This window comes from Euleptes europaea, chromosome 1 (genome assembly GCF_029931775.1).
Source record: "Euleptes europaea isolate rEulEur1 chromosome 1, rEulEur1.hap1, whole genome shotgun sequence".
Classification (NCBI taxonomy): Eukaryota; Metazoa; Chordata; class Lepidosauria; order Squamata; family Sphaerodactylidae; genus Euleptes; species Euleptes europaea.
This window is the reverse complement of record NC_079312.1, coordinates 11,405,102-11,417,820: the sequence shown is the minus strand read 5'-3', so window position 1 is coordinate 11,417,820 and position 12,719 is coordinate 11,405,102. Positions and strand designations below refer to the sequence as shown.

The 12,719-nt window shown below is 47.1% G+C and overlaps 1 protein-coding gene across 1 annotated transcript; it reads left to right on the top strand.

Annotated features, from left to right (window-relative positions):
* Window positions 1-253: 253 nt before the first annotated feature.
* On the top strand, window positions 254-12,096 carry LOC130490163 (zinc finger and SCAN domain-containing protein 23-like). Its single transcript, XM_056864017.1, has 3 exons — window positions 254-916; window positions 8,647-8,912; window positions 11,886-12,096. The coding sequence occupies exons 1-3, from the start codon at window positions 254-256 to the stop codon at window positions 12,094-12,096; spliced, it is 1,140 nt and encodes a 379-aa protein (XP_056719995.1).
* The last annotated feature ends 623 nt before the right edge of the window (window positions 12,097-12,719 follow it).

Here is a 12,719-nt window from a genome sequence, read left to right as displayed (position 1 = left end):
GGGAGAGGGGTTGTAATTCCTGGATATCTCCAGGCCGTGCCTGGAGGTTGGTGAGCCTAATGTAGTTGGGTATTGGGGGTTAGGTACCAGGCCCAGCTTGTGAACTCTGAAGAAACATGGGCTGCTGAACAGGAAAGTCTTTGTTTTTAATTGTGTCTTTGTTTTTTAATTATGGTTCTAGGACGGTGGTTCTAGGACGCTAGATCACCAAGGCAGGATGGACTCTGCATGGGGAAGCCAGTCCTCTGAAACAATGCTGCTGGGGAGTATTGGCGGGCCCCTGGGAACAGCTGCCCTGCATCATATGAAAGAAGAACTAGAAAGAGGCTTAGCCCAGCTCTGGGAAGCCCAGCTTCAAGAGTTCCTGAAGACAGTGGAGGTTCCTCAATTGGGGTGCGGCGTCCCCCTGTTACGGGAGGAGACCACCCCATGGGACGACGCCGAGGCCTTCCTGGCCTCCTTTGAGCAAGTGGCTGAAGCCTGTCAGTGGCCCAAGCAAGAATGGGTGGCTCGACTCCAGCCAGCCCTCAGGGGAGATGCCAAGCAAACCTTTCTCAAAATGGAGGCTGGAGACAGAGAGGATTATGGGAAAGTGAAGGCGGCCATCTTGCAAGGGGACGCCATGAGCAGGGAAAAGAGTCGCCTGCACTTCCGGCAGTTCTGCTACCAGGAGGCCGAGGGGCCGAGAGGGACGTACGACCGGCTCCAGGAACTTTGCCACGGTTGGCTGAAGGTTGAGAAGCACTCCAAGGAGCAGATCCTGGAGCTGCTTATTCTGGAGCAATTCCTGACTGTCCTGCCTGTGGAAATGCAGAACTGGGTCAGGAGAAATTGCCCTGAGACCTGTGCTCATGCCGTGTCCCTGGCTGAGGATTTCCTGCTTGGCCAGTGGCAGTCTGAGACTTGGAAAGAGCAGGTAAGAGAATGTTTTTGTTTGTTTTCCTCCTGTGGCGAGAAGGGGATCTTTCTGCCTTCCTCTTTTCCTCTCTCGGCCTCCTCTGCCAATGTAGGATCTGTGAGACTCAGGATCAAATCCCCACTCTTATCAAATCGATCTAATCTATTATTGTATTACATTAGTATCCCGCTCTTTCCCTGCTGAAGCAGGGCTCAGGGCGGCTCACATCTAGCATAGATATACAACGGCCCATAAGATCAATTTCATATAATAATAATTAAAATGAAATATAATATCATCAGAGTAAACAATTTAAAACCAAGGGAAGTTGTTGTGTAGGGCTGCCAACTTCCAGGTGGGCTCTGGAGATCTCCCAGGATTACAGCTGATCTCAGGGCTACAAAGATGGTTCTCCCTGAAGAAAATGGCAGCTTTGGGGATGGACTCTATGGAATTATTAGGATTGCCAGGTCCCTGTTCGCCACAGGTGGGAGGTTTTTGGGGCGGAGCCTGAGGAGGGCAGGGTTTGGGGAGGGGAGGGACTTCAGTGCCATAGAGTCCAATGGCCAAAGCGGCCACTTTCTCCAGGTGAATTAATCTATCGGTGGGAGATCAGTTGTAATAGCAGATCTCCAGCTAGTACCTGGAGGTTGGCAACCCTAGGAATTATACCCTGCTGAGGTTCCTCTCCTCCCCAAACCCAGTCATCCTCAGGGTTAACCTCTCAACTCACCAGAAATTTCCCAGCCTGGAGTTGGCAACCATATTGCTGGGAGGCCTTAGGCCAATCACATACTTTCAACCTAACCTACCGCACAGGGTTGTTATGAGGATAAAATGGAGAATGGGAGAATATTGTTAGCCTCTTTGAGTCTCCATTGGGAAGAAAAGCAAGCCATAAATGAAGTAAGATAGATGAATAAAATCCAGCCTGGCTCAAAGCTGCTGGGTTTCTCCACTGAGAGTTGACAGGAATTAGATCACCTATTTTTCTCTGGGCCATTGTCAGAGTGCCAGGTCTGAAATGCTTGTCCAGCCGCTGCTTAAAGACTGCCAGTGAGTGGGAGCCCGCTACCTCCCCAGGTAGCCGATTCCATTGTTGAGGAATTCTTACTGTAAACATTTTTTCCTAATACCCAGCTGGTACCTTTCTGCCCATAATTTAAACCCGTTATTGCAAGTTCTATGCTGCATACAGGAACAGCTCCCAGCCCTCCTGGCCTTTCCTGGTGCCCTTCAAGTGTTTCTAGAAAAGTGGGAGGAGCCAGGTGGGTTTTTTTCTCATCAATCTGCTGATTGGCCATTGGATATTTGATGGTCAGCTGCAGTGACCATTTTGTAGGTGGCTTTACCTGAGGCAGCCATTTTGTGGCTGTGTCCACCATGCTGTATCAGAATTCCAAAGGTGCCTGCAGGCTCTCCAAGTTTGGGGACTCCTGCCTGAGACGAACAGCTGTTATGCTGCCCCCCCAGTCATATGGGGAAAGTTAGGGTTGCCATCCTCCAGATACTGAAGGAAAAATCAGACACCTCTGTACAATTACCAAAGGATGAAAAATTCAGTACAGGAATCCAGCCATAAATGATGCCAAATATATTCAGGCTAAATCTTTAAATCTGAACGCCACGGGAGTCCTTACCTGGAGTGGAAGGAATCCAATATCTTACCCCTTTTGGGGAAGAATTTTGCACTTTAATCTTGAATATGTTATTCAGCTGAAACCTGATATTATGAATGGTGATGTATAACTGCACGCAGTATATATTTTTGAAGAACTGAGGAAGAATTGGGCTTCGTGCTCCGAAACGATCGTTTTCTCCTTCAATAGCCTGCTGTGCTGCAAAGAAAAATACACCTTAAAAGGACATTTTTAAGTGAACTTTGCTTCAATACTTACTTGTTAAAGGAATTAATTGCGAACTTACCTGTTGAAATATCCTGTAAATAAAAAAAAATACACTTGTTTGTTGGCAATATATGGTGTTGGTGGTTACATTACCACATACTGTAAAGATTTAGCCTGAATATATTTGGCATCATTTATGGCTGGATTCCTGTACTGAATTTCTCATCCTCCAGATACTAGCTGGAGATTTCCTGCTATTACAGCTGATCTCCAGCCGATAGAGATCAGTTCACCTGGAGAAAATGGCCGCTTTGGCAATTGGACTCTATGGCATTGAAGGCCCTCCCCAAACCCCGCCCTCAACAGGCTCCATACCAAAAATCTCCAGGTATTTTCCAACCCGGAGCTGAAAACCCTAGGGATAGCACAGGCCTACCCTACAGGGCTGTTGTAACAGTCAGTAGGTGCATGTCAGATGCTCAGAACGCTGTAAATGCTACCTTTTGGCTGTCAAGTCACAGCCGACATAATTATCAGCCTCATACTGAGGAGAAAAGAGGATTAGGAGACAATGAATTAACATAAGCTGTGGGTTGAAAACTGGCAGGGGAGGGGGCTGTGTGTGAAAAAGGTGAGCTCTGAGGGGGGAGTTGGAGGAAAGGAAGACTGTGCTCAGGTGGGCAGGTTTTAGAAACAGGAAGCCTTGGTGGTGAAAGTGGGGTCTGAAAAGAATGGGAAGTGACCGCCTCAGGGTGACCCAACAAAAGGGGTAGTCCTAGAAATTCAGCATATTTCCTGGCATGGGATGGCAGAATGAGTCCAGATGGGCACAGGAGGGCAGAATGTGGGATTTCTGCCTGGGGCACAGTGTGGATAGAGTAGCACATCAGGACCCTGGGCAATCCAAGTTCAAATCCCCACTTCTGGCATGGAAGCTCTCTGGGTGAACATGGGCTGAGCCTGGCCCACCTCACAGGGTTGTTGTGAACGAGTAGAGGAGGGAAGACTGGTGTTCTGAGCTGCTTTGACTCGCAACTGGGGAGAAAAGGAGGATGTAAATAAATAAATGCATATATGCACAGCAGTTAATGGTGAAATGGAGAAGAAAGGATTCCCCCCGCAAAAAAAAAATTAAGGCAAAGTGAGTGGATCTGAGAAGATATCGTCCTTGGTACTCATGTGTGAGTGTGTGAGTGCCATCAAGTCACAGCCAACTTATGGAGACCCCAGCAAGGGGCTTTCAAGGCAAGTGAGAATTAGAGATGATTTGCCGTTGCTTTCCCCTGCAGAGCCTTCCTTGCTGGTCTCCCTTCCAAGAACTGACCTTGCTTAGCTTTTGAGATCTGATGAGATCGGGCTATACCATTACTATTATATTTATTAGATTTATAGGGCTCTCTTTCCCAGACAAACCGGGCTCAGAAGAGCTCGCAATCTCTTAAAACAAGATTAAAAACCAATCAATAATTTACATACAATTTACAACATAAAAGCCTTCATGATAATAGCGGCATAATTATAGTCATACTAACATAAGCAGCAGTAGTGTTTATACCATGCTGCCTTCCTTCCCATGCTCATGTTTACGGAGGCTTAATTTTTTCTACTTTATGTAAGGTTGCCAACCTCCAGGTGGGGTCTGGCGTTTTCTTGGAATGATATTTGATCTCCAGACTACAGAGATCTGTCCCCCTGGAGAAAATGGCTGCTTGAAGGTAGGGTCGCCAGGTCCCTCTTTGCCACTGGTGGGAGGTTTTTGGTGTGGAGTCTGAGGAAGGTGGGGTTTGGAGAGGGGATGGACTTCAATGCCATAGAGTCCAGTTGCCAAAGTGGCAATTTTCTCCATGTGAACTGATCTCTATCGCCTGGAGATCAGTTGTAATAGCAAGCGATCTCCAGCTAGTACCCTTCAAAGCAACTGTTTTCTCCAGGGGAAGTGATCTCTGGAGATCAGTTGTAATTCTAGGAGATTTCCGGGCTCACCTGGATGTTGATAAGCCTACATCATATCCCTGCTGAGCTCTGTCCCTTCCCAAATGCTACCATTCCCAGGCTCCATCACCAAATCTCAGAAAGCTTGCGTGTGTGTATGTGTATGTTGATACACATTAATAAAACTGGCATCTTTATAAGACTCTGCCTGGCATTGGCCTGTTAGACTAAAAGTAGGGAGGGCCAGGTTCAAATCTTCTACTTACAAAGCTTACTAGATGGGGCAGTTGCCCCACCCCAGACTATCCTGTCTCGCAAGGTTGTTGTGGGTCAGAAGCGGAAAAGGGAATAACCATATACCCTGGTCTCCTTGAATGAAAGGTGCAGTGAAAATGGAATGAGTGAATAAATAACAGGGTGCGGCTGTGTACCATTTTTGTAGATGATGGAGCCACCAGCGGAGAATGTGCAAGAGCCGGAGCTGATTTCCTTGTTCGGTGTGCAGAATCAGCCGCTGCCACAGCTCTCCAGGGAAGCCACGCAGGAGCAGGATCTCCCTGTTTGGGGTAAGGATTCCTCGTCTCTGAGTCGTTAGCTGGCTCTGAAACTTTAGCCAGTACTTTTAATTTGTAATACATAATTTATTCTAAAAGGACCTCAACTTAACTAGCTATTATCCTCCAAGCAAAACTTTTGCAGTTTTCTTGATTTTTTGGGTAGTGTTGGGGGATGGGGGTGAGTAGGGTTGCCAACTTCCAGAGGGGACCTGGAGATCCCCAGCATTTACAACTGATCTCCAGACAACAGAAGTCAGTTCCTCTAGAAAAAATGGCTGCTTTGGGGGGTGGACCCTACTGAGGTCCCTACCTTCCCCAAACTCCACCCTCCCCAGGCTCCACCCCCAAATCTCCAGGAATTTTCAGACACAGAGCTGGCAACCCTAGGTGTGTGTGTGGGGGGGCACCCATCCTTACAGATGTCTGCTGACTTCTTCCTTTTATTTTACTGACACGAATAAGAATTGCCAGCTCCAGCTTGGGAAACTCTTGGAGATTTGGGGGTGGTGCCTGGTGAGGGGGGAGAGATTGGGGAGGAGAAGGAGCTCAGTGAGGATGTGATGCCATAGGTTCTTTCCTCCAAAGGTGTCATTTTCTCCAGAGAAACTTGTCTCTGTGGTCAGAAGGTTAATTACAATGCCAGGAGAACTCCAGGGCCCCCACTTGGAGGTTTTGTCAACCCTAAACAGGTTACTGCCTCAAGATTCTGGAGACTTGGGTGGTCATGGAGCACATTTGGGGGGGGGTCCCTCTGATTGAGGAATTGGAGATCACCCTATCTCCCAGGTGCTTCTGGGGATATTTCTGATTTCCAAGTTTGCTAGATGTACAGTGACAGATAGTGGGTTTTTTTTTTGTCATCAAGTTGCAGCCATCTTGTGGTGACCCCATAGGGTTTTCACAGCAAGAGACGTTCAGGGGTGGTTTGCCATTGCCTGCCTCTGTGTAGCAACCCTGGACTTCCTTGACAGTCTCCCATCTAAGGACTAGCCAGGGCCAACCTTGCTTAGCTTCTGAGATCTGACCAAACTGGGCTAACCTGGGCCATGCAGATGGTGTGGGCTTGGGGCAAAAGGCAATTTCTTATGATGAGAGGAAGTGGCCATTGTTAAGAATAGGATATTGTCTAGAAGGAATGCTTGAACATAAGAACATAAGAAAAGCCCTGCTGGATCAGACCAAGGCCCATCAAGTCCAGCAGTCTGTTCACACAGTGGCCAACCAGGTGCCTCTAGGAAGCCCACGAGCAAGATGACTGCAGCAGCACTATCCTGCCTGTGTTCCACAGCACATAAGATAATAGGCATGTTCCTCTGTTCCTGGAGAGAATAGTTATGCTTCATGACTTGTATCCATTTTAATTAGTAGCCATGAATACCCTTCTCCTCCATGAACATGTCCACTCCCCTCTTAAAGCCTTCCAAGTTGGCAGCCATCACCACATTTTGGGGCAGGGAGTTCCACAGTGTAACTATGCGTTGTGTGAAAAAATACTTCCTTTTATGTTTTGAATCTCTCACCCTCCAGCTTCAGCAGATGACCCCGCGTTCTACTATTATGGGAGAGGGAGAAAAGCTCCCTGTCCACTCTCTCCAAACCATGCATAATTTTATATAACTCTATCACGTCTCCCCTTAGCCACCTTCTTGGTATGATCTGGCTGGGCCATTCTTTATTAATTAAGACCGGACAGAACCTCCATATATGGATCTGCTATGCTTCTAAATGTGCTTAAGTTTAACCTTAACAAAAGACCCAGTGTAGTTCACCTAACTAGAGAGAGGCTGAAAGGTAAACATGGTAATCTTGGTAAAAATGGTATCTGAAGAAGTGAGCTGTGGCTCACGAAAGCTCATACCCTACCAGAAAATATTTTTGTTAGTCTTTAAGGTGCTACTGGACTCTTGCCCTTTTCTACTACTGCAGACAGACTAACACGGCTACCCACTGTGAATTATCTTTATGGTAATCTTCTTTTGTTTTTTTACTTTTGCATTGTTGAACAATGTTCCTGGGTATTTTTTTTTTTAGAAGTTTCTTTCTCTTTACTTTCATTATAAATCTAGAATGTAGGGATATTTAGATTAATTGAATGATTCTTCCAACTAAAATTGCATTGAGGCAGCATGTCACAGTGGTTAGGGTGTCAGACTAGGGCCTAGGAGACCAAGACCCGAATCCCCAATTTGCCATGGAAGCTTGCTGGGGAACCTTGGGTCAGTCACACACTCTCATCTTAACCTACCTGACAGGTTTGTTGTGAGGATAAAGATGAGGAAGGGAGAGTGATGCAAGCCACTTTGGGTCACCATTGGGAAGGAAGGTGTGGTGTAAATGAAGCAAAATAAATTAAAACAAATTAAGTGTGTGAAGACTGCGGACTGTTAATTTCTGTAATGAGTGCGGAAATCTGAACAGTTCTATGGTCATCGGAGAGGCCAGGATTTCTGGAGATCAAAGGGTACTTGCGCATGTGTCTTCTGTAGCTCTCTGCTTGTCTACCTAACTAGCAGAATGAACTTATGCAAAGTAAACAAGTGTAGATATAGCTGCTCAGTTTGCATAATTTATACAGATATCTGGATTTTGATACAGAATAATTAATTGTTTAAAGGGCAGAGTTTACACAGAGAGTAGTATTCATGGCTACTAGTCATGATGCATACCTATTCTCTTCAGGATCAGAGGAGCATGCCAAATATACTAGGACGGGTGCTGTGGAACACAGGCAGGATAATGCTGCTGCAGTCATCTTGTTTGTGGGCTTCTGGTTGGCCACTGTGTGAACAGACTGCTGGCCTTGATGGGCCTTGATTTGATCCAGAATGGCTTTTCTTATGTTCTTATCAGTTTTTCTCTCCTGGCTATCCTGATTTTAAATTGCTAGTTTATGTATCTGGGCAGAATCTGACCTCTCCTCTCCTCCCTCCATTCCTTTGCCATTAACTTAAACAATGTAGATTATTTCCTTGGCCAAGTCAACTTCTAATGGGCAAATTCTCCAGTTCCTTCAACAGATCATGAGAAGCTGAGTGAGGACAAGGGGGAACACCATCCCCAAGAAATTACTAAACTGATAGAGCCGCAATGCATAGCTCCAGAACAACCCAGTGACAACGGTCCCCAGTGTTACAATGGAGAAATCCTAGAGAATCAACACATACTAGAAAGGAAGCAGGTAACCCAGCCAATAGAGGGAGTGAGTAAACCTGTTACTTGCAAAGAGGTTGACAAGAAACCCAATGTAGCCACACTCCAGAGTGGGCTCAGCAAGGGCAAGAGAAAAAACGTGTGCCTCGTGTGTGAGAAGAGCTTCGGTCGTAACTCCCAACTCATCTTGCATAAGAGAACCCACACTGGGGAAAGACCGTTCAGATGCTCTCACTGTGGAAAAAACTTTGTTTCCTCACAGTCCCTCAGCAGGCACCAGAAGATTCACACTGGCAAGAAGCCACATCAATGCGTAGAATGTCAAAAAGCTTTCTATGACAAATATGCCCTCAGAAGACACCAGCGCCTCCACACGGGAGAGAAACCTTATCACTGCCCCGACTGCGGGGAAAGCTTTACCTGGAGCGCTTCTCGTGATGTGCACAGAAAGATCCACGTTGAAGAGACATCAGTCATTCCTCCTCATGAGAAGCAACAGGGAGAAGGGATGATGCGCATCTGTTGCGAGTGCGGGGAAAGTTTCAATAGCATGTCAGACCTTGATATCCATCAGTGTGGATTCTCCAGAAAAAAGTCCCACCAGTGCTTGGTGTGTGGGAAAAAATTCGTCATCAACGCGCACTTGAAAAGACATCAGCGCGTCCACACGGGAGAGAGACCCTATCAATGTGCAGACTGCGGGAAAAATTTCATGTGGCATTCTTCATTCCATCGACACAGAAAGATCCACGTGGGAGAAAAAGGAACTGCCCAGAACCCCTCTACCCAGGGAGAAAACTACAGATGCTCAGAGTGTGGGGAAATCTTCTTGAGCGCATGGGAACAGAAAGGACATAAGTGTAGAAACTCAGTGTATCCACTGAGACCCTATAAGTGTCCTGACTGTGGGGAGGTTTTCCGGTGGAACTCATCTCTTGAAAGGCATAGAAAGAACCATAAGAGAGAGAAAACAACCCCTGTCCTACTGAACTCTCCCCACACATCCACAGTATACCTAAGAAGAATTTCTGCAAATGAGAAGCCCCATAAATGCTTAAAATGTGGGAAATCTTTCTACAACAAGTCACACCTCATAAGACATCAGCGTGTCCACACCGGAGAGAAACCCTTCAAATGTACCGACTGCGGGGAAAGCTTCATGTGGAAGTCGTCTCTCAATATGCATAGGAGGATCCATGTCAGGGACAAGTCCCACACATGCCTGGAATGTGGGAAAACTTTCCAAAGACCATCACACGTTGTGAGACACCAGAGGTGCCACAGCAGAAAGAGTACACAAATGCTAGAAGTGTGAGAAAAGTTTCATTCAAAAGGAAAGCCTTAGAAGACACAAGAGGATTCACACTGAATTGGAACAGCCCTCTTGACGCATGCTTGGAGCTGGCTTCAGCATAAGGTTGCCAACCACCAGGTGGGGCCAGGAGATCTCCTGGAATTATAACTGATCTCTAGCCAACAGACATCATTTCCCCTGGAGAAAATGGCAGCTTTGGTGGGGTGAACTCTATGGCAGTATACCCCACTGAAGTCCCTCCCCTTCCCAACTCCTGCCCATCTTAAGCTTCACCCCCAAACATCCAGGGATTTCCCAACCCAGAACTGGATGCCCTACCAAAAAGAACTTGCCTCTGAGAAACTGGAAAGACTTCCTGACGCCATCTTTAATGCGGACCCTTAGCCACCAGGTTTGCTTGCTGGCATGACACCTCAGACAGCATCACAGTGGGAAGTGTTTGCTTGCCAGTGTCTCATTTAAATCAGGTCCCCAGTTCATAGTGTGCGAGACACTTCTGTACATATTCGACTGCTGGTCTGGGCAGCTTTGTCCAGTCGCAGAAGTGCTTATAATTAATTGATCACAGTCAGTTATAACTTGTGAGTTGCACAGACAAGCATGTCCCTCCAATAAAGCTTTCTAGAGGCGTAAGTAACAGGGCTTTGCTTAGGTTTCCATAGACTGGAAGGCCATCTAGCAACTGGCAGGTGGGATCAGAGACCAAAGATACTTTCTGGCCTTTTCAGGATGATGAAATGATTTATCATTTGCAAAAAAAACCCCATAAAATCCACTCTGAGAGGAGAACTTTGTTCTTCTGTTGCTGCGATTATCTCGCATTTCATGAAATCCAGAAGAAAGGAGAGAAGCCATTTGCATTGACAATGGGGAAAACATTCTGTGGGGTCTATGGTTGTTGACTGTTGGGAAATTCCTGGAGGTTTGGGGGTGGAGCCTGAGGAGGGCAGGGTTTGGGGAAGGGAGGAACATAAACCCACCCTCCAGAGCAGCTATTTTCTTCAGGGGAACTTATCTCTGGAGATCAGTTGTAATTCTGGGAGATCTCTAGGCCCCACTAGGAGCTTAGCTAAGGTAAGCTAAGGTAAAGATAATACTGGCTCTCAAAATGATTGCAAAACGTATATATTGACAATAACAAAAGTGCAAGTGCAATGGTGTGACAACGGAAACTTATCAAATCTAAAGACGGACTCAATACTGCAAGATAGTCAACAATAGTATATACAAACAAATATGCCAACTGTAAAAAAGTCAATTCCGGCTTGGGGTCCAAGTCTAGGAAGTACAAATGCAAAGTCTCTTATTTCATAATTCCTAACAGAAGGCAAAAAGAGGGAGATTGAAGTCGGGTCGGAACGCCGTCCGGATGCTTTGCGTTTTCGCCGCCACCAGGGGTAGCTTCTTCAGCTCTCCGTGTGCAAGGAGGCAGTGCTCCTACAACTATTAAAACATTGCAAGAAGCTTTCTCAAAAATTGGTTTCATTAGTTATACATATAAAGCTAAAATTAATCATTCCTAACAAACAATGGATACAATTACATTAAATATCAAGAGAATATCTTACATGTAAACAAGGGTATGATTCTCAGCTAGTCAATGCTTGCTCCCAGAGGGTTGCTCAATGTTCTGTCTTTGGTGGCTCAAGCACAGGTGTCGTTAATTATAGAGCTCCTGCCTCAACAGGTAAGGTCTCACTAGGAGCTTGGCAACCCCAGTGAGACCTAAAGATATGGTGGAAAGAAAAATTTCAACTATATGTATGCTATGTGAATGTTTCAGTGGGAGCCAAGAGATCCTCTTCTGGAGAGAGATCATTCCAGTGTCGATAGTTAGAATTGTTTCATAGTGATTTGGTGGAGCGAGATTTGAGGTTAAATCTGCCAAACCCTCACATGGCGCAAGAAGTTGATGTATCGTTATAGGTGGTATTTTGTAATTCTTTTCTCACATTGTATATCAGTTTTATGAGGGGGCACGCTTCAATAAAATGCGTATCCTAAAGAGCTTTTTGTTCATCCATATTGTAAGGGAATCTCTGGATGTGTGTGTGTGTGTGTGTGTTAAGTGCCGTCAAGTCGTTTCCGACTTATGGCAATCCTATGAATCCGTGTCCTCCAAAGTGTCCTATCCTTAACAGCCTTGCTCAGAACTTGTAAATTGAGGGCTGTGGCTTCCTTTATAGCAGGGGTGGGGAACCTCCGGCCACCGGGCCGGGTCCGGCCCGCGAGATCATTTTGTCCGGCCCCCGGCCCACCTGCCGGGGCTGGGAACTCCACAGCCCACCCGCTGAGGCCGAGAGCTCCATGGAGCTAGCTATCGCTAGCCAAGCCCTCCTCGGCATTTCAGGCTTCACTGGGAAGCAGGAGCGCATGTGCAAAAAAACTGAAGGCTGATTGGATGATTTTGGGGGCGTTTCCCCCAAGTCTCCCGGCTTCCTGTTGCTTGTTTTCTGTCCTCGTGAGAGAGAACACGTGCATCTGGCCCTTTCCCCTTCAACCTACCAGCTTTTTCCAGGTGAGTGGGTGGTATGCTACCGGCTCGGTGGGCCCCTACGCGGCCCTCACCTCGTGCTCCCCCAGCTGCAATCCCATTCCTCGGCCTGAATCTGCTGGAGCGGCCGAAGCTCCAGCCTCCATTCCCCCCCTCTTGTGCTAGCCGTGCCGCAACATAAAGTTCCGGGGGGGGATGCTTCTGCCTCCATTCCCTCCCCTGTGTGCAAAGTTCCCGGGGGGGTGGGAAGCTCCTGCCTCCATTCTCCCCCCTCTTGTGCTAGCTGCGCCGCGGCATAAAGTTCCCGGGGGGGGGGGGGAAGCTCCTGCCTCCATTCCCTCCCCCGTTTGCAAAGTTCCCTGGGGGGGCGAAGCTCCTGCAAAGTTCCCTGCGGGGGGCGAAGCTCCTGCTTCCATTCCCTCCCCCGCGTGCTAGCCATGCCGCGGCATAAACTTCCCTGTCAAGAATCAAGGATTTCTCTGTCAAGGATGTGAGCCAAGAAGGGGGAAAACATTCCAGTGACAAA

Bases quoted from the DNA above. Each gene is read 5' to 3' on its own strand.
- LOC130490163 (XM_056864017.1), top strand. From the start codon at position 254: ATGCTGCTGGGGAGTATTGGCGGGCCCCTGGGAACAGCTGCCCTGCAT. The intron at 917-8,646 runs GTAAGAGAATGT...GTTTCCTCACAG, and splicing joins CTGAGACTTGGAAAGAGCAG to TCCCTCAGCAGGCACCAGAA. The intron at 8,913-11,885 runs GTGCGGGGAAAG...CTTCCTTTATAG, and splicing joins ATGATGCGCATCTGTTGCGA to CAGGGGTGGGGAACCTCCGG.